We start from the raw sequence: 24,284 nt of genomic DNA, 5'->3' as shown, positions 1-24,284 counted from the left end.
TGAATACTTTTGCAAGTCAGGGTATATAGCAAGATTATTTCATGCACTTTGGCCTTTTTTGCTCTATTTATTTGACTCAGGTATAGATCTCTTTTATATGTATTGATATCCTATACCTGGTGACAGATTATAATTTGTCACTTAGACTATTTACCCTTGTAGTCCCAGTCCCACAACACAAAAACCTGGGTCTCTCCATTGGTCCCTGATAGTGTTGTTTTTGTGCACTATGTATATAAATCTAATATTATAATTAATAAATAATTTGCCAATATTTGAGCATGTTAACTCTAAATATTTATATATATATTCTTATTATTTAGTATTAATAAAGAATATTGACCTAGGCGGACCCAGATTAACAGCTTCATAGATCCCTCTAAAGCTGTCAGTACAGTTCCTGAGGTCCATGGTTGGGCTAGACCTTGTGTTTCTGCTATGTATAATACTTGAGCAGGTATGCACCTGTAACATACTCATCTGACGCTGGCCAATGATGAGCTCTTTCTAATACAATACACCAAATTCATTAAGAGGTGCTCACAGCTTAATAAATTTGGCACATCTCTCTGTGTGTCTCACCAGATATGCTTCTCTGGTCCCGTTACATTTGTGACATACGAAATGCCGACCCTTTTAATTAATTTGAAATTTGACCGGCGGGTGTAACCCCACCCCATCCTTCCTCGGTTCCTCCCAAGCTCTACCCATTTTGGCGGAGTTGCTTCATCTGACAGGAAAGCAACAAAGCATCTCTTCCTATTTTTGCGAAAGTTGATCCTCAAGAAGCTACATACGAGGGGGATAGGTGAGCAGCATGTCTATGATCAGGCGGAAGAGGAGGCTCTACATGCCCTGGAGGATTTATTAAAGGAACAGGAGCCTGTTGCAACAGGTATGTTCCCACAATCAATATATCCATGTTCCACCCATTTTCCCCCCTTGTCAGCCTGCCCAGCAGTCGATATTTTCACTAGGCTGGTTATGGATGATTTCAGTAGGATATCTGAAACAAGGGGAAAAGACAACCTTACGGCCTCACAATGATCTGCTTTAAAAGAGTTGAAGAGCTATAATGATATAGTTATAAAGCCGGCTGACAAGGGGGGGAAACATAGTAATATGGCCACAACATCTATACGAAAAGGAGGCACTTAGGCAGCTAAGAGATAAGAACACATACCTCCGACTAGATTGTAGTCCCTTGACAGCCTTTTCTTCAGAATTAGAAATGATATTGCATCAGGCTTTCGAAAAGGGAATTATTCCCAAAAAGGTTTTGGAGGGGCTACTAATCAAATCCCCTAGGGTTCCAACAATATATTTCATACCAAAAATTCATAAGGACCCACTGGATCCACCGGGCCGACCCATCATGTCTGGCATTAGAGGGCTATGCGAACCCATATGTAAATTTATAGATTACTATCTGAAGCCGTTAGTGGAGTCGTTGCCCTCCTATGCTCGGGACACGATGGATGTCTTGGCCAGAAATTATGGTATGACCCTTGATCATGACATGCTGCTCGTTACAGCTGATGTCAAGTCGCTGTACACGTGCATCTGGCATCATGATGGGCTGGAGGCCTGTCGCTTTTTCCTCTCTAATAGTAACTGGGATGGCCCTATGTGTGATCTCGTATTGGAACTGCTCCAATATAGTCTGACCCACAACTTCTTTGTATTTCGGGATGTTTTTTATTTGCAGAAGTGCGGCACTGCCATGGGGGCGGCCTGTGCGCCCTCTTTTGCTAACCTCTTTCTGGGTTACTGGGAGAAGGGTATTTTCAGCGGGGAGGGTGCCCACGCCACGGACCATGTGCAGTGCTGGCTTCGCTATATAGATGACCTCTTTATTATCTGGCAAGGGAATGAACAGCAATTGCGGTCTTTCACGGATGGCCTAAATTTAAATCCATTTAACATCAAGTTAACTTACAAATTCAGCAGGGTGGAGGTGGACTTCCTGGACATCAAAATACTTGTCAATAGACATCAGCATTTACAGACAGATGTCTACCGGAAGCCCACCTCGGTCAATTCACTACTACACGTGGGATCCAGTCATCCGGGGAGCACTATTAGGGCCATCCCGGTGGGTCAATTTCTAAGGATCTGGCGAATTTGTTCGTCTGACAAGGGATTTGAGCGGCAGGCCGCAGACCTAAGTGATCGGTTCCGGATGCGTGGGTACAGTGGCAAATCCATCAGAAGGGGGTATATACGAGCTAAGAAGAGCAGTCGTACTGCACTCTTGCACTCCCAGTCAAGGATTAAGAAGGGACAAGATCAGATTAGATTCATTTTGACATTTAATGGACAATGGGGGCAAATGAGGGAATGCCTCCAACGCCACTGGAATATTTTGCAGACTGATCCAGTCCTGGCGAGCTGTTTGTCCAAATACCCCTTGATGACGGCAAGAAGGAGCCAATATTGGACGATATCCTTGTCCATAGTCATTATGTCCCTACAATTAAGAATATCTTCAACAGCCAGGGCCCTCCACAGGGATGTTTTCCCTGTGGGAGGTGTATGGCCTGTAAAAACATCTTGAGGACATCCACCTTCGCTTCGGTAGATGGTACTAGGAATTTTTACATCAAGCAATATATCACGTGTGCTACCACACAGGTGATATACTATGCAACATGTGGATGTCCTAAAATATATATTGGATTAACATCTCACCAATTGAGGATACGTACACATGAACATTTACGGGACATTCAGGCAGCAGCCACAGTAACCGACTTGACCCTTCTAAAAACAATTCCGAGGCACTATAAACTGTTCCACCAGAGCAACCCCAAAACATTTATGGTGAGAGGTATACAACACATCCAGTGCGGTATTCGTGGTGGAGACATTAAGCGTTTGCTAGCCCAAAAGGAGTGCAGATGGATTACTATCCTCAGGACTATGTCCCCTAATGGACTCAATGAGTCACAAGGATTTGCTTCTTATTTATAGTATATGTAATACCCCTCTGCCTCCGTGTGTACTTGCCGCCATCCTGTCATTTGTTTGATTTTTATGGCTATTTTATTCTTTTGTCTATCACAAATATTGTGTACTCACTTGTTGTCTTTTTCTTTCTACTAAGTGACGATTTTTATCAGCTTGATTACACTTATGTGTTCATAAGCATTTCCAGGATGGATGAAGAATCCTTTGTCTTTTATGTCTGGACGGACGCTATAAAGTCTGCTAAGAATTTTGAAGAGAAGAGGTGCCGTTATTTGTATAAAGAATGAAGAAATGGACTTTTATATAATGGACAGCACATAGCACTTTGATTGCTCCTTTTCTCTCCATTACTTTGTATGCGCAGATCTTTTAATATATGGACTTATATAACATGCATGTCTATGCAGGGTACCGCTGTGCAGAATATGTGCCCATACCTATAGATAAAATTGCTTATTCTGTGCTGGCATGTATGTGATGCTTCTCTCTTTGTAATACAGCTAGTGCACGTTCTTGCCTGGGGCCTGTTCTGGTGCGTGTGCGCAGCGGTCTCCCTGTCCGCTCTCATCCTGCGCGTCGGCATCGCAGTCTGTATACCCCGTTGCGTGGTGACGGCTAGGCGCCGGCCGCACCACGTGACCGGGTCTGGACTTGTGATGTCGGTGTGCAGCGGTGGGTGGCGTCGCGGCCACGCGCGTGCGCACCAGACAGACTCCTTATTGGTGCCCCCTGATCATGTGACCAGTGAGGCAGGTATAAAGACAGGGATCCTTATTCTATTAAGCCACACCCCCTGAAGAAGGAGATCTGTACCGAAACGTACGTTGGGGAGTGAGTCCCGGCTTACCTGCTCTGCACCATGACGGGTAATGACATTTGACTATGTTTATTTACCATTTTTGTTGCTTATTCATGTGTGGTATTTAAGTAATGGTGGTCAACATATTTGATGGCTAAGAGGTCTTTCTGTGTGTAATATTGATTGGTAGCCAGGAGCACCTGTGAGACTTTTACCATGACCTCTAGTGGCCTCCCAGCAGAACTGACCCATTAACCACCAAAGATATAATATTTATAAGCAGCAGCTTTATCTGTTACTCACCCGCGGTGCCCAGCATTGTCAGCGGTACTCATTATCTTGGATGTCTATCACTGACCCAGTATATATACCTTTGTCTACTACTGCTCTATACGTTGCTTTTTTAACCTTTTGAATTTTTGTGTGATTTGTGGGTTGAAATAAAAAGTTTATTCACTTTGCATGTTAGTCTAGCATTGACTCAGTCCTCTGTTCTTCTATTAAATATGTAATTTTGAGTCGCTAATATCACAGTATGCAATTAGCATACAGATGCAAATGAGTGCATCGCTATATATGTAGCTAAAAATGGCTTGGAGAATATTTTTATTGTCTGACAGGAAAGCGTTGCAACATTTTTGTGTCGATCTGTGTTGTGAAAAAAATTAGCAACTTTTTAAAGCATTTTGATGAATCGACCCATGTGTGTGTCAAGTCTAACCTTCCCATATTTCAGCTCTGTACAGTTTTCAAGCTGTGCAAAACTTTATTACATTATTTATTACATTTATTACATAACACATAGACATCCATGGGTAAACACATAGAGGGTTTTCTTCCTCTCAGATTCTGTATAAAATAGAAAACACATTTTGCCATTTTCTATCGGATGCAATATTGTATAGTGTATAATCTCCATGCGGCACATACCGTGCCCATGGCTCTGATGTATACAGCCACAGGGACCAAGTGCTTCCATACAGACTTTTTTTACTGCACGTACTATATACTGTATATTACATGTTTCTTAGTAAACCTAAATACATATATTTTTGAAAGACTGTTTTAGCCAAAAACAACATAATCATTTATGTAATGGATAGATGGTTACGGTGAGATTACTTATAGCCAACTGTTGGGAACTTTACCAATCGCTAGAATGGAGCAACCTGGCCCCTAATTACATCCAATCTCATGGCTATGGCAAGGAGGGGTCAAAGCAGAGGGACAAACACATCCAATCTAACATTTACCACCTATCCAATAATTAGAAGATGACTGTTGTCAGGAATAGCCCTGTACTGGAAGTTATATAGAATAGTTCACTCATTAGCTGGGTGTTATTGGCTTCTTTTAAAGGGGTATTCCCATTAAACATTTATTGCACATGGAAAGCATTCACTGCTCTCTCCAAATCTTCATGGGAGTTCTGAAAACAGCCAAGCAGCCCCCATAATGTAGCGCCCCCACTGCAGCAGGGCCGAGGGGTACCCGGTACCGGGCCTCTGAGTCTCTGCTCTGGGGTTGTCACGGTGGCTAGGCCCGGTCCGTGACCCTGCCGAGGGGCGTACAGTGATAGATATGATGGATGATGGTAGTGGTGGTGGTGCGATGCAATAAATAACGAGGACACCAGGTTGCAGTCTCTTTACCTCTTTACTGAAGATCTCTGGGTCCTCAGTCCAGAATCCGGATAACCAGGCTGCGCAAGTCCGGCCGGTCCAATGGCACCTCCAGAGTTCTCTTTACAGGTGGAAATCTGTGCCTTCCTTCTAGCGCTATGTGTTGCGGTCCTTCCCTGCTGTGCTTACGGAAAGTCCCCACAACTGTTGTGTCTGTTTCTTAAGTTCCCTCACAACTCGGTTAGATGATGTTCTGCTAATCCTCCGTCCCTCCCTGATGTTACGGTTGGGACGGCACCCGTATGACGGGTAGGCTCGGAGCTCTTCCGGGACCCTAGAGTCGCCCTTCTCCACAGGTTGCCCCCCAAGACTGCATAGGTGATTTAGATGAGACAGCCCGCCTTTGACTGACTGTCCTGCCGTTGGTTTAGAGTATTGCTTGAAGCTGAATATTGTAATACTCCCTCGGCGTTCCGGCCGCCGGTTATGCGCCTCAGTAGGATGTTGCCTCGGTCTTACAGCACGACCCCTACTGGTATTCTCCTTGTTGCTTTGATCTCGTTTCTCACTCAGCACAATCTATCTCGCTTCCAATCCCTCCTTGGGCACCGCCGCTACACTGAGCAGGCACGGTCCCGTTACGTTCGCTCAAGTTGCCAAGCCTCTGTCAGGATCCCACCCCTGACAGGGACCCTACTGAATCTTCTCCTGCAACACCCTCTGCCACAAGGTGTTGCCTGGCTCCAACCCAGTCAGCTTTCTCTCTAACTTCCTGCCTGACCCCCAGTTTTACCAGTGTGTGGAGAGTGGCCTAGTAAATAGAACCCTTAGCTCCCCCTGGAGGCCCGGCGGTGAAATGTATTGGTGTCTGTGATACCTGATCAGATGAACTCCTTCAGTGCCATCAGACGTACCATAGCTCCCCTTAGTGGCGGAGACACAGTGCTGCAACGACCAGGACTCTGGGGCGCTGCAATAACACCGGAACACCCATAGAAATGACGAAAGGAAGATGTTCATGCACAGTCACCACTCAAATCCCAGTGACTGCAACAAAGGAATTAAGACCTGTTCTAGAATTAGGTGTGGATCCCAGAGGCAGCACATCGGACATTACAGGCATGTCTTGTGTGTATGCTATAAATGTCTAAGATAGAAATATGCAAATTGCCTCCTCAGCGAAAAAGAGGACTTGAACTCTATAGTGCCACCTATTGGAAGTAGCGATAGGAATAACAATTTAAAAGTGAAACTTCAGTCAGACATAAAATTTGAATGATATCAATAAATTGATTATTAGTAACCTGGAAACCTGCCAATTCCTAGGCTCCTTTTCTTTTGCTCAGAGATACTTTTCAAGTTTCTAAAACACTCCCTCTCATGTGAAAAGAGCTGGAGTATCCAAAAGCAGGAGGATTTCACAGAGAAACACTATGGGTTGCACTACTCTCGCCTGTTGCAAAGATGAGGATGGGTGCTCATTCCCCTAAAGAAAACTACTTTTCTTCTTTAACCCCTTTCTGACAATAGACTTACTATCCCGTCGAGGTGGTATGGGCCCGTATGACCACTGATGGGACAGTATGTCTAACGCAATCAGCCGCACTCACAGGGGGAGCGCGGCCGATTGCGGCCGGTTGCCAGCTGACTATCACAGCTGACATCCGGTGCTATGTGCCAGGAGCAGTCACGGACCGCTCCTGGAACATTAACCCCCGGAACACTGCGATCAAACATTCTCGCAGCGTTCCGGCGGCATAGGGAAGCATCGCGCAGGGAGGGGGCTCCCTGCGTGCTTCCCTGAGACCCTCGGAGCAATGCGATGTGATCGCGTTGCTCCGAGGGTCTCCTCCGTCCTCCTCCCTGCAGGCCCCGGATCCAAAATGGCTGCGGGGCTCCTTCCAGGTCCTGCAGGGAGGTGGCTTGCAAGCGCCTGCGGTGCCTGTCAGATCGTTGATCTGACAAAGTGCACTGCAAAGTGTCAGATCAGCGATCTGACAATATATACTGATGTCCCCCTGGGACAAAGTAAAAAAGTAAAAAAAAAAAATATGTACATGTGTAAAAAAAAAAAAAAGGAAATAAATAAAAAAAATATATATATATATTGTTCCAATAAATACATTTCTTTATGTAAATTAAAAAAAAACAATAAAAGTACACATATTTTGTATCGCCGCGTCCATAACAACCTGACCTATAAAACTGTCCCACTAGTTAACCCCTTCAGTGAACACCGTAAAAAAAAAAAAAACTAGGCAAAAAACAATGCTTTATCATCATACCACCGAGCGAAAAGTGGAATAACACACGATCAAAAAGACGGATATAACTAAACATTGTACCGCCAAAAATGTCATCTTGTCCTGCAAAAAACGAGCTGCCATACAGCGTCATCAGCAAAAAAATAAAAAAGTTATAGCCCTCAGAATAAAGCGATGCCAAAATAATTATTTTTTCTATAAAATAGTTTTTATTGTATAAAAGCGTCAAAACATAAAAAAATGATATATATGAGGTATCGCTGTAATCGTACTGACCTGAAGAATAAAGTGCTTTATCAATTTTACCAAACGCGGAACGGTATAAACGTCCCCCCCCCCAAAAGAAATTCACGAATTGCTGGTTTTTGTTCATTCTGCCTAACAAAAATCGGAATAAAAAGCGATCAAAAAATGTCATGTGCTCAAAAATGGTACCAGTAAAAATTTCAACTCGTCCCGCAAAAAACAATACTGCACATGACTTTGTGGACCAAAATATGGAAAAATTATAGCTCTCAGAATGTGGTAACACAAAAAATATTTTTTGCAATAACAAGCGTCTTTTAGTGTGTGACAGCTGCCAAACATAAAAACCCGCTATAAGTAGTAAATCAAGCCCTCCATTATCACCGCCTTAGTTAGGGAAAAATAATAAAATAAAAACATGTATTTATTTCCATTTTCCCATTAGGGTTAGGGTTGGGGCTAAAGTTAGGGTTGGGGCTAAAGTTAGGGTTGGGGCTAGAGTTGGGGTTAGGGTTTGGATTACATTTACGGTTGGGTTAGGGGTGTGTCAGGGTTAGGAGTGTGGTTAGGGTTGGGATTAGGGTTAGGGTGTGTTGGGGTTAGGGGTGGGTTGGGATTAGGGTTAGGGGTGTGTTTGGGTTAGGGGTGTGGTTAGGGTTGGGATTAGGGTTAGGGGTGTGTTGGGGTTAGGAGTGTGGTTAGGGTTGGTATTAGGGTTAGGGGTGTGTTGGGGTTAGGGTTGGAGTTAGAATTGGGAGGTTTCCACTGTTTAGGCACACCAGGGGCTCTGCAAACGCAACATGACATCCGATCTCAATCCATAAAATTCTGTGTTGAAAAAGTAAAACAGTGCTCCTTCCCTTCCGAGCTCTGCCGTGCGCCCAAACAGTGGTTTACTCCCACATATGGGGTATCAGCGTACTCAGGACAAATCGGACAATAACTTTTGGGGTCCAATTTCTCCTGTTACCCATGGGAAAATACAAAACTGGGGGCTAAAAAATCATTTTTGTGGAAAAAAAAGATTTTTTATTTTCACGGCTCTACATTATAAACTTCTGTGAAGCACTTGGGGGTTGAAAGTGCTCAACACACATCTAGATAATTTCCTTAGGGGGTCTACTTTCCAAAATAGTGTCACTTTTGGGGGGTTTCCACTGTTTAGGCACATCAGTGGCTCTCCAAACGCGACATGGCGTCCTATCTCAATTCCAGCTAATTTTGCATTGAAAAGTCAAATGGCGCTCCTTCCCTTCCGAGCTCTGCCATGTGCCCAAACAGTGGTTTACCCCCACATATGGGGTATCGGCATACTCAGGACAAATTGTACAACAACTTTTGGGTCCAACTTTTGGGTTTTTTCTCCTGTTACCCTTGGTAAAATAAAACAAATTGGATCAGAAGTAAATTTTTTGTGGAAAAAAGTTAAATGTTCATTTTTTTTTTTAAACATTCCAAAAATTCCTGTGAAACACCTGAAGGGTTAATAATCTTCTTGACTGTGGTTTTGAGCACTTTGAGAGGTGCCGTTTTTAGAATGGTGTCACACTTGGGTATTTTCTATCATATAGACCCCTCAAAGTGACTTCAAATGTGATGTGGTCCCTAAAAAAAAAAAACGGTGTTGTAAAAATGAGAAATTTCTGGTCAACTTTTAACCGTTATAAATCACTATGGTTCCAAAATTATGCTGATGTAAAGTAGACATGTGGGAAATGTTGCTTATTAAGTATTTTGTGTGACATATCTCTGTGATTTAAGGGCACAAAAATTCAAAGTTGAAAAATTGCAAAATTTTCAAAATTTTTGCCAAATTTCCGTTTTTTTCACAAAAACTCAAGTAATGTCAAGAAAATTTTACCACTAACATGAAGTACAATATGTCATGAGAAAACAGTGTCAAAATTACCGAGATCCGTTGAAGCGTTCCAAAGTTATAACCTCATAAAGGGACAGTGGTCAGAACTGTAAAAATTGGCCCTGTCATTATCATGCAAACCACCCTTGGGGGTAAAGGGGTTAAACGTATGTATTACCAAGTCACTTTGTGAAATCACACACCAATAGGCACAAAATATGCTTCAACTATTTTATTTATTCTTTTTCATGCTTAAACTTTACAACATATCAAGTTAGATATACAGTAAGTGCTTGGCATAAGGTGCGGTAAGTGTAACAGGCTGGGTGGTGGAACCAATGTGCTGTGGACTTAGGGATACCGGGAGGGGTGTAACTAGGAGCCTCACCAAATCTGACCTTGGATACACAGCGGCATATGATACCGTGATTCGAGGAGGGGCTAAGGAGGTGGACCAGGTGTTACTCCAGAACGGACCTTGGGAAGATGGCAACTGACCTCCTATGGACTGGTACCTGAGGCGGCCCCAAGGAAGGTCCAATAGATGCAGGCAGGCACTGTAAGAATACTGGAGACAGAAATGCAGACAGGATCGGCTGACATACAGATAAGCATTAGCAAGTGTGGCTGGACCGGCTGACGTAGAGATGAGAACTGGCAAGTGTGACTGGACCGACTGATGTAGAGCTGAGCACTAGCAAGTGCTGCTCGACCAGCTGATGTAGAGATGAGCCCTAGCAAGTGTGGCTGGACCAGCTGATGTAGAGATAAGCTCTAGCAGGTGCACTTGGACTGGCTGACGTAGAGATAAGCACTGACAAGTGCAGCTGGAGCGGTTGACATAGAAATGAGAATTAGCAAGTGCATCCGGACAGGGTGACATAAAGATGAGCACTGATAGGTGCAGGCTGGACTGGTTGGTAGATAGTCAGGCGGGCATGGCTGATACACAGGCAGGTATACAGGAATACGAGCACTGGGACCTGAGAACTAACAAGAGTGTTTAGGAACAACCTCACAACGTTGCACAGGCATCTCCCTACAGGTGGTGGTGCCTTCAATAATGATTGTGATGCGTGCGCTGTCCCTTTAAGAGGACAGGACCATATGCACCCTAACCATAATGCCCAGGGATCTACGCTCAGTGCGTGCACCCCAGGCATCAGCAGCCGCAGCAGTAAGTGAGGAACGGGAGCAGCAGTGGTGAGTAGGTCTGCGTCTCTGCTGGGGAAGAGGGGCAGCAGGCAGAGATGCCGGCACTACAGTAAGTATCAATCTTATAGGTTTTATTCCCTCCTCAGGCATAGGAAGGTCACCAGGAAGACATTGATAACTATGTAGAGAAGTTCAAGGTCCATGGTGGTATTCCCCAAGAGCAAGCAAGGTACTAGCAAGCCTCCAGTATGGAGGCAGGTGCAGTACAGTCATTCATGTCTTCTGTGAGCTTCCTATGCTTCATGAAGGGTATAAACCTGAAAGGTTGTTACTTTTCATCTTATGTGAAACACTTGTGCCTCACTCGATGTGGTTGAAGTTTTTATATGAAAGAGAATCAAAAAATAGTTGAAGAATATCTTGTGCCTATCGGTATGTGGGTCCTCCAAGTGACTTTGAGAACAGGTCAGTGTCTCAGATTACCAATTAACACTATTGTGAGTCTGAGAAGTATTTCTTCAAAGTTGGGAAAAAAACGAGGGCACACAGTAAATTTTTTAATCAATCCCTCAATAACGGTATATTTTTTTGCTAGACTGGAGGTTTGCTTTAAATGGGTGGTCCAAAACTAAAACTTATTTTAATCCTAAATGCCTATCTATTTAATATGCAAATTGTCTCTTCAGAGAGGAAGAGGACTAGAACTCATCTATTCTAATGTCATACTCTAATCTCTTTTCTAATACACCTTAATTAAAAAGTCTCTACTGTTCCCTCCCAACTCAACATGCTTTATTTATTTTTTTAATTACTTCCTCTTTGATGATGCTTTGTTTGATAAACCGAGTGCTTGCTGGGATAGTCAAGGGAGTCGTCTTAAGGGGGCAGAGGCTGTTGTCAGTGCCGCAGACTCAGCCCCTTTCCTGAAATGAAACGTCATCAGTGACATCCATTTCGGGCACTAGGCTAGTCTCTGCTCTACTGAGCATGCGTCAGTTGTCAATCCGATGTATGCTCAGTAGGTTCTTGTTACTGTGCAATACGCATAGTGACAATTTGCTTGCTCACCATTTCTGATCAGAAGTAATGGGCCAGAAAAAGAGCGCACTGTCAGTGTGCATTGTAAGAAGATTACCAGTCTTTCAGGAAAAGCATAGGCCAGCGCTGCCGTTGCATGTGATATCACTGACGGTACACTTTCTTGCCTGATTGTTACTTCTGATAAGAGCCGGTGAGCGAGTGCACTGTTTCAGAGAGGGGGCAGAGGCTGCGTTGAGGTCTCATTTGGCTTTCCCAACATGCGCTGGGATTCTCAAATGAAAAGTCATGAAGTAGTAAAAAATAAAATAAAACAGATATATTAGAGAGGGAATGGGAGGGACTTTTTAATTAAAGTATATTAGAAAATAGATTAAATTATGACATGACATAGATAGACATTTAGAATTAAAATACATTTTAGTTTCGGACCACCCCTTTAATGCCTACAAATATCGAGTGTAATATGATGATACACTAAAGGTCATAACTGTACGCTATATGAAAAACATCTGTGGTATCCTTTATTTGCAGATTTCTTTCCCCAATTCCCATAATCAAATCCGCTATGACAGTATTGACAGTTCATGCTGTATTATTACCGTTATTGAAAGCTTTCATATCAGTTCTCTTCCTAACTTTTTAATTTTAAACAATGTATCGATAAGAACGTTTCTCATTTGTAGCAAATCTTTTAGTAAAGCCAGTTATAAAACACAGGTTTTTATGAATAGTGTGAAATACTTTGTAGATCACTTTCAACATTGTCAACACTGTAGGAAGAAACAAAGTTGTAACCTTCAAATGAAACTTATCTACAAGGTACTTACTATACTGAACATTGAAATTTAAAGGGAATCTGTCACCACATTTGACCTATCTAAACTATTAATATGGCCATACAGGTTATAGACTGCTGAAAACAGTCCTACCTGTATGTCTCCTATCTGCTTTGCTGTTGCTGAGAAATCATCTTTTATCACTTTATATAAGTGACCTCTTCCAGGTGTCGGGGCGGAGGGTGCCTGGAGATAACTCTGCCCCCAGAGCTTATTTTACATGAAGACAAGTAACCAACACGGAACAGGAGAAATGAAATTTCACATTTTTGCTTCTCTCTCAGCTCTGCTGTATTGTAACAGTATTACAACCCTGTCTCCTGTGAGCAGAAAGCTGAATGGAACCTGCAGATGTCCGTTATCTGGAGAGCAGAGAGCGGCCATTTCCCATCACACTGGTAACAGTGGTAACTGTCACATCACACTGGTAACTCCCCCTAATATTTTAAATAAGCTCTGGAGGCAGAGTTATCCTCCGGACACCATCCGCCCCCAGCCTGGAAGAGGTCACTTATATAAAGTGATAAAAGATCATTTCTCAGCAACAACACAGCTAATATGAGACACACAGGACTGTTTTCAGAAGTTTATAGCCTGTATGCCCATATTAATAGTTTAGATAGGTCAAATGTGGTGATAGATTCACTATTAAATAGTCCAAGTGAATCTATCCTGACCAAAGAAATAAACCAAAGATTTAAATTAAAATAAATGTTTTGTTAGGTTACTGCCATAAATTTTGAATATGTATTCTTAGTAAAAAAGTAACTGCGAACTTCAGAAAATGTAAACATTTTTCGCAATTTACACAATTTTTGCTGACAATATTATATTGTTATTTGGTCATTTGTTTAAATTTCCTGTCACCCTAAATACATGATCTTAGCAAATACAGTGATGCCTATGAAGCCTATAGCATAACAAGAGAATATCAAAACTGTTGTACAAGACACCTTATATACCTTCTCAGAATGTTCTTATACTATAATGCATAACCCACAGAAATCACATAAAAAAAACACGCAAGCTTTGTAATAATATACAGAAAGAATACTACTTTTTAAAATGCTTAATTACCTGTTAAAGCGAAAATGAGGTTTCATATTAAATGCATAGTCTCACCACTTTCTGGAATTAAGTTGTAATGAAAATGAGCAGCATACCATTGTGGCTCCACCGGCATCTTTTTAAAATGCCTTGTAATATTTTATTGTTGTGGAATCACCCATGTACCAACATGTGTGTTATATAGAGAGAAGTGCTCTAACAGCTGACATAAGCACCCAAAAAAAGAAGTCTGATTTTATTACTATGTTCTACAGGTTCAGATGGGATATCCAGTCACTAAAGGAGGAGATGCATCTGCAGTACGTTTTTGTGTTCACTATCAATGACTTGGTAAGTTAATATTTCTTGCTTTTTACTCCTGTTGTTTCTCCATATTTTATACAATGCCATCAAACAATTGACATAATCTGGTCAACATCATGTTTTCCTGGTTCTGTACCTGATAAGCTTAATCCTCAGGAATCAAGGAATACATATGTTTCTTACATAAGGTCAATGAGAGTAGTAGTTGTAATGCCATCATAGTTATGACTTTAAATACTTTCAAAGTATTTTGGGGTGAGAAAAACTAGTGATAAAAAAAGAACACTGGCAGATCCATTGGGGTGAAATTATACTATTCATTATAATCATGGATGATGGATTTTATTAGCTATAAGGACTTGATATCTGGTGATAGTAGAATAATGTGTGCTGTAATTTGTGCTATGAATTAGGGCTTCTTATACAGTGAACCCCAGTTGTGCAGCATTTACAATATAATTGGCAGCCATAGGACACATTACATCATTAGATTTCATATGGGCCTTAAAAACGTTGTCCTACACACATATGCATGTGTGAATACATACATATGCAGAGAGACATTCGTGCACACACATGTATGTAGACAATAGCATCCATGCACACATACACAAGCAGTCATATACATATACACAAGCCATCAGTACCTTGTGGCCAGTAGGTTTATAAACTGCTAGCCAAGTGTGACCAGCAGCTCTTGTCCAAATCCACCGTTTAATCCAATGAAGGCAATTTTCCAGGATAATTACCGACATGTTTTAATGCATATGCATGAAAAAAAAAAGGATTTTTTTTTTCCAGGAGAACGACTTTACATGTTTGTGTAATTGATTGAGGCGCTGACCCGCTATTCAAAATGTTATTTGAGAGCCATCAGAATGCGTAAACTTGCAAATTGCCCGGCTTGTATCTGAATTAATACCTCATTCATCATCATTATGGGTTGATAAGTTAATTTAACCATTTCATTCTGCTTTAATGAGCTATAGTTAAATTAATGCCACATAATATATGAAAGTAACATTTAAATAGAAGCACTGGGCTGAGACAAACAGAGAGGCTGCTGCTATTTGGACTGGAATCGTCTGACATAAATCTTTTCTTCATTACAGGAGCCAGTCTGTTCTAGCAGCAGTTATGAAGTATTTTATTCATTTACTTTTTTTTTGGGGTGTTGCATTGCCAAATAGTGCAGGTAAATTATGGCAGCTTGTAAATATTGTCCCTGGGATGTCTCTTTATTAAAGCTGGTGTTACACTGCAGGAAGAGAGTATTACACACTCACACACTCACAATCATAGTCTTGTCTATTTGTAACACTTTCAGCTTGTTTAGACTGCTATTTCCAGATGGCACATATGACCGTTTTGTGCACAGTAATCTACCAATGTTCCATATATTATATATACACCTACACATAGCACAAAAGACTGCTACATAATTCTAACTACAAACGTCAATATGAATTTGTTGATAATAGGAATGCAAAAAAAATGAGGTCCAAAACTTATTTTTTAACTAAATATCTACAGACTCTAGCAGTATATTGGCTATTCTAGCAAATGTTGCATCAACATTTTAAATATTCTGAATATCAGTATTTGCACCAATTCACCACCTTAAACTTTTTTTTTATTTGTTCTCAGAAAAACTAGCCGGATGAGAATAACAAATCATTCCTATCCAGTCCTCCACCAAAGAAAAACAAAACAGAAGTCTAAGTAGTCTATCATAACCATTAACTTTCTGATCTTTCTTGGATCAAACGATTCCACTTGAAAAACAAAAGATCCGTTTGCTAATATTATTATTATTACACCTACTCCATTTTGGGATAGGATTTTGAATATAGGAATACCCCTTTAATTGTAACTTTAGAACTTTTTTTGCTAAAAGTCAGATGGAACTTGGGGATATGGGTATCATGTAGATGTCCTGGAATGAAGAATTGTAGTGTCTGAAGGCATATACAATCTCTTACATGTGAACTTCACTCTTTCTGGAAATTGGGCATTTCTAAGGAAGCTGCAGCCAGTCTCACCCCTGATAACAGCGAACAATAGACTGCATTACACTGTACTGCAAATTACTATAAGACTCATATAAAAGAAGACATTCTTGTAAAATAATCTCTGAATGTTTATACTTGATGTAGTTTACATGGAATATTCTCTATTTAGGAGACTGTTCTCAGGAACAGCTTCATTATAAGAGAGAGAAATTACAAATAATCTATAATACAAATATATCCTGCTGAATAAGTAGATATTATGCTTCCTCCTTGTATAGTTAGTGCATGGAAGAATTCAGTATTTCTGTAAGACATTCCAGTCTATGTCAGCACAGCAAGATGCAGCAGTGTTTGGAATAGCCAGAGTGCTATTGTCTAGCTGCTGGGCTCAAACACTGGTACAGGGGGGCTTTTTGGTCCCAAACGATGCCCGTAGATCAGGTTTTTGTCCTCCCTGCAGCAGCAGCTGTCACCCTGCATTATTCGCAGTCAGCTAAATGAAACATTATTCTAAACATATGCATCGTAATCAGTTCGGTCACACTTACAAGAACACGCGTTAATAAGGCAATCAATCACCCTGGAACAAGCAAGTTGTTCTGTAACAGCTCATAAACAGTGTGTAATGAAGAATTGGAGGTTAGCATGACATGCGTTGATCAGATAATCAATGTCAAAGATGCGATGAATGTCAGTAAATGTAGTTTTCATGTCGTTTCTATAAAATCTTCAATTTACAACGAGCAGTTCAATTACCCAGAAAATACAGTCAATTAAATAGGGGGTGATTGGACAGTAGGGGGGTGGATCATCGATCTTTGTATTCTTATCTAGCAAGTGGACATTTAATTTGTTTTTTTTCTATTAGTGCTGGAATAAAGAAAATATATATAAAATATATATATATATATATTAAACAAGCAGCAGATTTATTGTCATGTCAAAAGCAATTCGAGGGGTGGGGGGATGATGATGGACAGTCAGGGACTGTTACAATGTATCCATCCCCCCTTAGTTTTAAATGGAAAAAATGATCCTGTTATTTTGGATAAGGAGTTTTTGGCCACTGTCTTGTTCTGTTTGCCTGGCCATCTATCTCAATGCCTTGTGTTTTTTAAGGGTTACAACCTTCCCAGTTAGTGAAGAGACCTGAAAGCAACTGTGATACATCACTGGATCAACAATCCCTATTTCTTTATCCCCTTTAATAGATACATTTAAGAAGAGTAAATGAAACAAGGAGGCTGGTTTTTTGTTGGTTTTTTTTTAAGGAAAATAAGGTTCCCACAAGGGAGCACTCCAGTATATATTTAACTAAACTGCAATTAAAGACAGTATCAGCTTGTATCATTTAGGACTAATGCAATAATAATGGGGAATTACAGGACCAGAATGGCTCTGATAGCAGCCCTCCTATTCCCTACAGTTTAGCATTGGTGTAATTAATGCCAGCCTGAGCAGTTGGTAAAGAAATTTTCATGTAAGGACATCTTGGTTAAATCGAATAGAAACAGACTCTTCTGCACACACCATTGACTCTGGCATTTTGTGCTGGAATATCGATTTTGCCAACAGTATAGTAGTATATGTAATGCTGGTGTCACCTTTCCTGCAATGATTTTTATATTTTTAACTTTTGAACCTGGAGTGTGAGGATTGTTTTATTGTAAAGCGGATCACATTCACATTACATGATGAAGATGACCATTTATTTTCATCTTATTCTGCGGTAAAGTAGGTTATAAAAGCACATTCTCTCTAAATCGAATACATTGGAAGGCAATTACTGTTTACTATTGCCGACAGATTTGTCTCTGTCTGACAGTTTATATTTTTTTCCTCAATTATCTCCTTTGCAGAGAAAACTAGAAACACAAAAAAATGCGTTTTGCAGTTGATTTAGGTAAACAGTAGTGCAAGAGGATAGAAAGAAATCCCATTTAAATAATATTTATTTGTCATCACCAAACACAATAAATAACATAATATACAAAGCTTTTTTTTTAAATCATTATTGCACATTTTTTAAAATATTTTACAGTGATTTTTTTTAACAGACACCGATTTTAAAACACGTGTATTATACAGATGTGTTTATACAGACATCAGGATCCAAATGATCCAACATAAATAAAGTTCATCGTACTAACAATCGTTCTTATAACATAATCACGACCGAACCTGTAAACATTATTGCCCCCAAAAAATAGATTATTTACATAAAGGAGGCCAGGTGAAAGATGCAAAAAAGGAAGATGTTGCATAACAGTGCTAGACTCCCTCACAATCCATAAATTATATATTTCATAAAATAAAATAAAAAAATGTTATTTGCAGGTTGTAATCTTACATTAACTTATAGAATGGTTTAAACAACATTCAAGTAAACTGTAAGCAATGGTTTTAATTTCCCAAGAAATAATCTGAATAAAATAATAGTAATAATAATAAAAAGTGGGAAACACTGGCTGTGCTCAGACTGCATACAACCCTGGCTGCTCTGGTTAGTGGCATGAAAAATGGAAAGAAGGAGACCAGTGGCATTTCACAAAACTGCTATACAAAGGCAGCGATAATTTATAGAAGGGGCTGATTGTTATGTGAGCATTTATCGTTCTATACATCTATCTATAAATACATATATTATATTAAATATAATACCAAATGGGTATATACATATATATATATATATATATATATATATATATATATATATATATATATATATATATATATACATACATACACTCAGTATTATATTTACTTTATTTGTGTGTGTGTGTGTGTTTGTGTGTGTGTACATATATATGTATATAGAATTATATATACACGATAGATAGATGGAATGTATGTGTGTGTAGATATATATATATACATACACACACATATAGTATGAAATGATAGACAGATGTGTGTATGATATATGTATATGTATACACGTATGGTATGATATAGATATACGTGTTTAAGTGTGTGTGTATGTGTATATATATACATATATATAATACACATGGTATGAGAGAGAGAGATAGATAGATATGGGATAGATAGATAGATAGATAGATAGATAGATAGATAGATAGACAGACAATGGATAAATAGATAGATAAATAGATAGACAGACAATGGATAAATAGATAGATAGATAGATAGATAGATAGATAGATAGATAATGGATAAATAGATAGATAATGGATAGATAGATAGATAGATAGATAGATAGATAGATAGATAGATAGATAGATAGATAGATAATGGATAAATAAATAGATAGGTAGGTAGATAGATAGATAGATAGATAATGTGTGGATGTTATTTGTATATGTATACACATATGGTATGATATAGATATATGTGTGTGTATGTGTGTGTGTGTGTATATATCTATATATATACACACACACACACTTATGGTATGAGATAGATATGAGATAGATAGATAGACAGATCGATAGATAGGTGTGTGTGTGTGTGTATGTTATATGTATATGTATACACTTATGGTATGAGAGATAGATAGATAGATAGATAGATAGATAGATAGATAGATAGATATGGGATAGATAGATAGATAGATAGATAGATAGATAGATAGATAGATAGATAGATAGATAGATTCGTTTTTCTCGATGGGTCATCACAACACAAGCAAGTGCCAGTTCTGTGACTGCTGCAGCCCTGGAGAAGATCTCATTATGTGTGGAGTGGAGTGGCTCTGCGGGGAGCATTATGGAAATCTGTAGGTTTGATTTAATGAGGCTTCTTCACACTAGTGGAATATCAACTTTAAGGAGAAAAGTCTGCCCAGGGTGTCCGAGCATCCAAAATTAAAATTGCCAATTTTGATGATAGTAGCTGAGCTTTCTTCTCCGAAATCACTTCAGGTAACGGATGTAGCATTAAATAACATACATCCTATGCACCAAGAACAATGTTTTATGTACCAGGCCTCTTATCTGTCTCTCCTAATGACTTCCCTTAGCGGGTTGTTAGTACTTGACAGCAGGTCTCTATGCGGGGAACTTTCCACCAATTCTACATTCAAAGGAGGTCCATCAGAGAACATGATTGGCAATTTTCGTCATAATCTACACATTATTAGCATCAGAATTGACATGGCAATAACACTGCTAGTTTGTGATGTGCTTTCTAAAGTTCAGGGAACTCCCTGCAGGAACTGGGGGGGTTTTGGGAAAGCAAATTTGTATTTACCCAGTGGTAACTTGGCACAAGGCATTGAATACTCCTCCTCGTGTTACCAGGGGATATCATTAATCATGTTTCCCAGGTAAAACTTTTCAGACAAAAATGATCTGCCCCACTTTACATTGCCCTAATCTCAAGATTCAAGTATTTTCCAGATACAAAGTAATTAATCAAAATAATATAAAACTTGCTAAGATAAAGCGGCAGCCTAGAAAATCAGGCCATCAGTAAAGAAAATCATCTTGTAACCCAAAGACCGGATACAATAATAGTAATGAAATTAAGAACAGTACACAAAACTATATTGTACGATGGAAATACATTTTAACAACAGTAACAAAAATAAAATAAAATAGTAAAAAAGTGATGCTTTCGATTCTTATCATTTTGGAGTGCAAGTACTCATAATACAAGTTCCATCCCGGTAATTACTTTCTTAATTAATTGTTAATTATGGATGTAGAAATAAAAAATTTGCTTATGAGCTGATATTAAAAAATGGTCGCGTTCATTTGTTGTTGATGGGAGTTTTGCGGCCAGTCCACATTGAAGGGGTCAGTGCAGGTCAGGTGTTGGGGGCGTAGGGTGAGGTGTCTGGGGTGCAGTTATCTGGTTAGAGGGGTTTCCTCTCTTTGGTCCGGGGGGGTAACAGAGGTTTTGCTGAGCACTGCTGCTGAATATGGGAGGAAGCTGCTCTCCGACCTCTGAGAGGCAGCGGTGCACGTGAAATCCGAGCCCCTGCTGACAGATCCCAGTGCTGACGCTGTCTGGTTGGTGTGACAACTGAGACAAGAGCACGGAGCGGCTCCCGGGGCTGACGCTGCTGCGGCGGCGGCCGCGGCGGCCGCAGCGGCCGCCGTGCTATTGAGGCCGGCCGGAGACTGATAAAGACCCGGATGTCTGAAGCTGCACAGTAGTTCTGGTCTGGAGTATGGATGAGAGAGGGCACGGAAAGTGTCCAGGGGGCGAATGGACGTGGCAAAGGGGGAAGCCGCAGCTGCTGCAGCACCGGATGCCGCCGCGGCTGCAGCTGCAGCTGTGACCCCGACGTGGGGATAGTAATGCAGAGGCACGTGGGAATGGAAGGGGTAAGGAAGGCTCCCTGTGGCCGCGGCGTGGGTCATCATGTAGGTGTAGAAGCTGGGGTCCGCTGGGTGAGGCCAAGACATCGCCAAGCGCTGCCTCTTGTCCTTCATCCGCCGGTTCTGAAACCAAACCTGCACAGGGGCGAAGACACATGTTTAGGCATCACAGGAGCAAAAGTGACAACTACTGTACATATATAACCTGTGCTTAATACGGAAAATAATAAGAATCCAATCCACAAATGAGAAACAAAATAATCCCGAGCAAATGGCGAATAAAAGCCAAATCTCTATGTGGAGGGAGAGTATTGATCAGGGACAGACGGTTCTCAGGACTCCTTGTTACCAATCTCATCGATAAAAAGAGCAGTGTCCTCTCCTCGGCCGGAGAAATGCATGGCTGGAGGATAGGAGAGAGCTTAGTGCCCCCTGTACATAGGTGAGACCCTCTGGAGAAAAGCTGGCACACCATATTCCCTAAATATAGGATCAGATCTTTGTGAAAAACAAACTTGATTTCACAACTTTTTAATGTTTTTAATACGGGCCTCTCTCTGGCGGACAATGCCACATTGACTTTCCTCTTGTGTGCTGTGACCTTTATTCTAATTCATTTTTTGTTAGATTCCAACTTCCTGCAATCAGCTTTTCACTTGTAGTTATAAGCCAGAATGTTAGGAAAATCGTGGAAACAATTTTGCATATCATCACTCTGCAGAAAGAAAAATATTCTTCTTTTGTACCTGTACTACAATATACTGTGAGTGTATATATATATATATATATATATATATATATATATATATATATATATATATATATATATATATACAGTATATATGTATATATATATATATATATATATATATATATATATAAACTTTACGTCATATATAGTGTATATATATTTGCCAAATATATTGTATAGTATATATAGTAAATTTTAAAATATCTCTATATACCGTGATTATAAAGGTTAGATACTATCATATATATATATATATATATATATATATATATATATATATATATATATATTTCACACACACATATACATATATATTACTGTGTGTGTGAGTGAGTGCTCTTGCATGAATTTGTTTCTATACTTCATAATAGTCGAACACACATTTCACCTGGAACTATGTGGTTCTATTTTATCTATCCTGTTTTATCCACTCAGGTCATTTGATTTAGTTTTTTAAATTCTGTCACCAAATTACAGATCCTGTGACCCGAATTACAGTCTACATAATTAAACACTGCAACAATCCATCACCCATTATTTGGATATAAAGTGCAGCTTATGCATCTATACTATACTATACTATACTATACTATACTATACTATACTAGTAATTATTATATATATGTATATAATATATATTATAGTATATTTCTATACACATACAGTACTTGTTTCCTTTCAGTTCCCATTTAAACCTGTTTTGCAGCATGCTATAATTTATTGGCCCAGCACTGAAGGTTGCTATGAAATGTTGCAGTTAAGCCCCTGGGACTGGATATTGTTCAGATGCAGAATTTTACAGTGGAATGTTCCCATAAAGCCGGCGCCTGGACCCACGTATGGGAGTGAGTGGCCCCCAGTGCAGACAATAAGGGCGATCCCCTGCTTCTTACCTTAATGGTTGTTTCTGGGAGGTTGAGGGCAGCTGCCAGCTCACATCTCCGGGGCCGGGACACATAATTCTCCCGGTAGAACTCTTTCTCCAGCCTTCCTATCTGCTCCCGGGTGAATGCTGTCCTGTATCTCCGCACCTGGTCAGCAGCTGAACTGGAGCTCCCAACGGGGTTATTACTGCAGCCCAGGCTGCCTAATCCCGAACTGGTGGACGAGCTGGTGGTGCTGGCCACTGATCCACTCTCTACAAAGCAAGAAACACATTATGAAATGAATATATGAAAACATCTATATATATTTATTGATTTTACATACAAGATGAGGGTTCTGATTGCACAAAAAAAGAGAGAACATTCAGAACCATCTGGGAATATTTAATAGCCTCTATGGTTTGGATCACCCAATTCCTTTTTTAGGCTTAGTGTTATCTTAAAAATATGACATCTCGCTCTTATTTGCAGTTTTTTTTTCAAGGTTATTAGGGATAAAAATATTATTTATAGTTTAAAACCAGCAAATCAAATAAGTAGAAGCGAAATGTATCAGTATAAAATGGAGAGACCCCATTAGAGAGTGCGCTGCCTATTCTCAGTGGGATTCAGTTGTGAGGAATTATAACTTTGAAATGTGTTGAATAAATGCATTAATAATAAATGCCTTAAACTACTATGCTACTGAGTTAACTATTGTTTTTGTTTTATTGATTGGATAGACAAACAAACAAACAAAAATCGATTGGTTGCTTCATTGTGCAGGTGTTAACTTGGTGTAAAGTTTGTATGTAAAGTTCCCATAATAAAATGCAATATATACAATTATGTTTACTTTTGATGTTTTAGGTGTTGTGTGTGTGGTTCTATGTGTTCTTAGGGCACATGAGATACAAACGAAACACATGCTTTTATGCAGTTATAGTTAAAATCGTTTCATGACCGTTCAAATAAACTTATGATGTAGGATCAGCTCAAATAGGTGACTTATTTTATTTTTTAGGTATATTTCTATGTTACTTTAAAACGAATATGCCATGGATACATATGTTTCTGCATTGAAAAAATCTTGCTATGTGTGTGTAGATTTAAAAAAAAAAGAAAATGTAGGTAAATAAAGTTCAGCTGCTGCACATAGTGGAGGTCCATACCTTTGCTGATGCTATCCTTTAGCTGGGTACCACTCA

At 39.9% G+C, this 24,284-nt stretch overlaps 1 protein-coding gene and 1 long non-coding RNA gene across 2 annotated transcripts in view; one reads left to right on the top strand and one right to left on the bottom strand.

The window, feature by feature from the left end:
- The window catches only part of LOC143784418 (uncharacterized), a 66,328-nt gene extending 63,106 nt beyond the window's left edge, over positions 1-3,222 (top strand). Inside the window, exon 3 of the long non-coding RNA XR_013217783.1 lies at positions 3,107-3,222. This is a non-coding gene — a long non-coding RNA (uncharacterized LOC143784418). The remainder of the gene's footprint in view (positions 1-3,106) is intronic.
- A 16,287-nt stretch (positions 3,223-19,509) lies between these two features.
- EVX2 (even-skipped homeobox 2) overlaps positions 19,510-24,284 on the bottom strand; it is a 5,435-nt gene continuing 660 nt past the window's right edge. Inside the window, exons 1-3 of the mRNA XM_077275100.1 lie at positions 24,249-24,284; positions 23,107-23,351; positions 19,510-21,597 (exon numbers count right to left, since the gene is read on the bottom strand). The exon at positions 24,249-24,284 is cut by the window's right edge and continues 660 nt beyond it. Coding sequence (XP_077131215.1) covers positions 20,986-21,597; positions 23,107-23,351; positions 24,249-24,284 — 893 coding nt within the window. The 3' untranslated portion in view covers positions 19,510-20,985. The remainder of the gene's footprint in view (positions 21,598-23,106; positions 23,352-24,248) is intronic.

The sequence above is a fragment of the Ranitomeya variabilis genome, chromosome 7, assembly GCF_051348905.1.
Source record: "Ranitomeya variabilis isolate aRanVar5 chromosome 7, aRanVar5.hap1, whole genome shotgun sequence".
Lineage (NCBI taxonomy): Eukaryota > Metazoa > Chordata > Amphibia > Anura > Dendrobatidae > Ranitomeya > Ranitomeya variabilis.
Note: the sequence above shows the minus strand (reverse complement) of the source record. Positions and strands in the feature narration are given on the sequence as shown.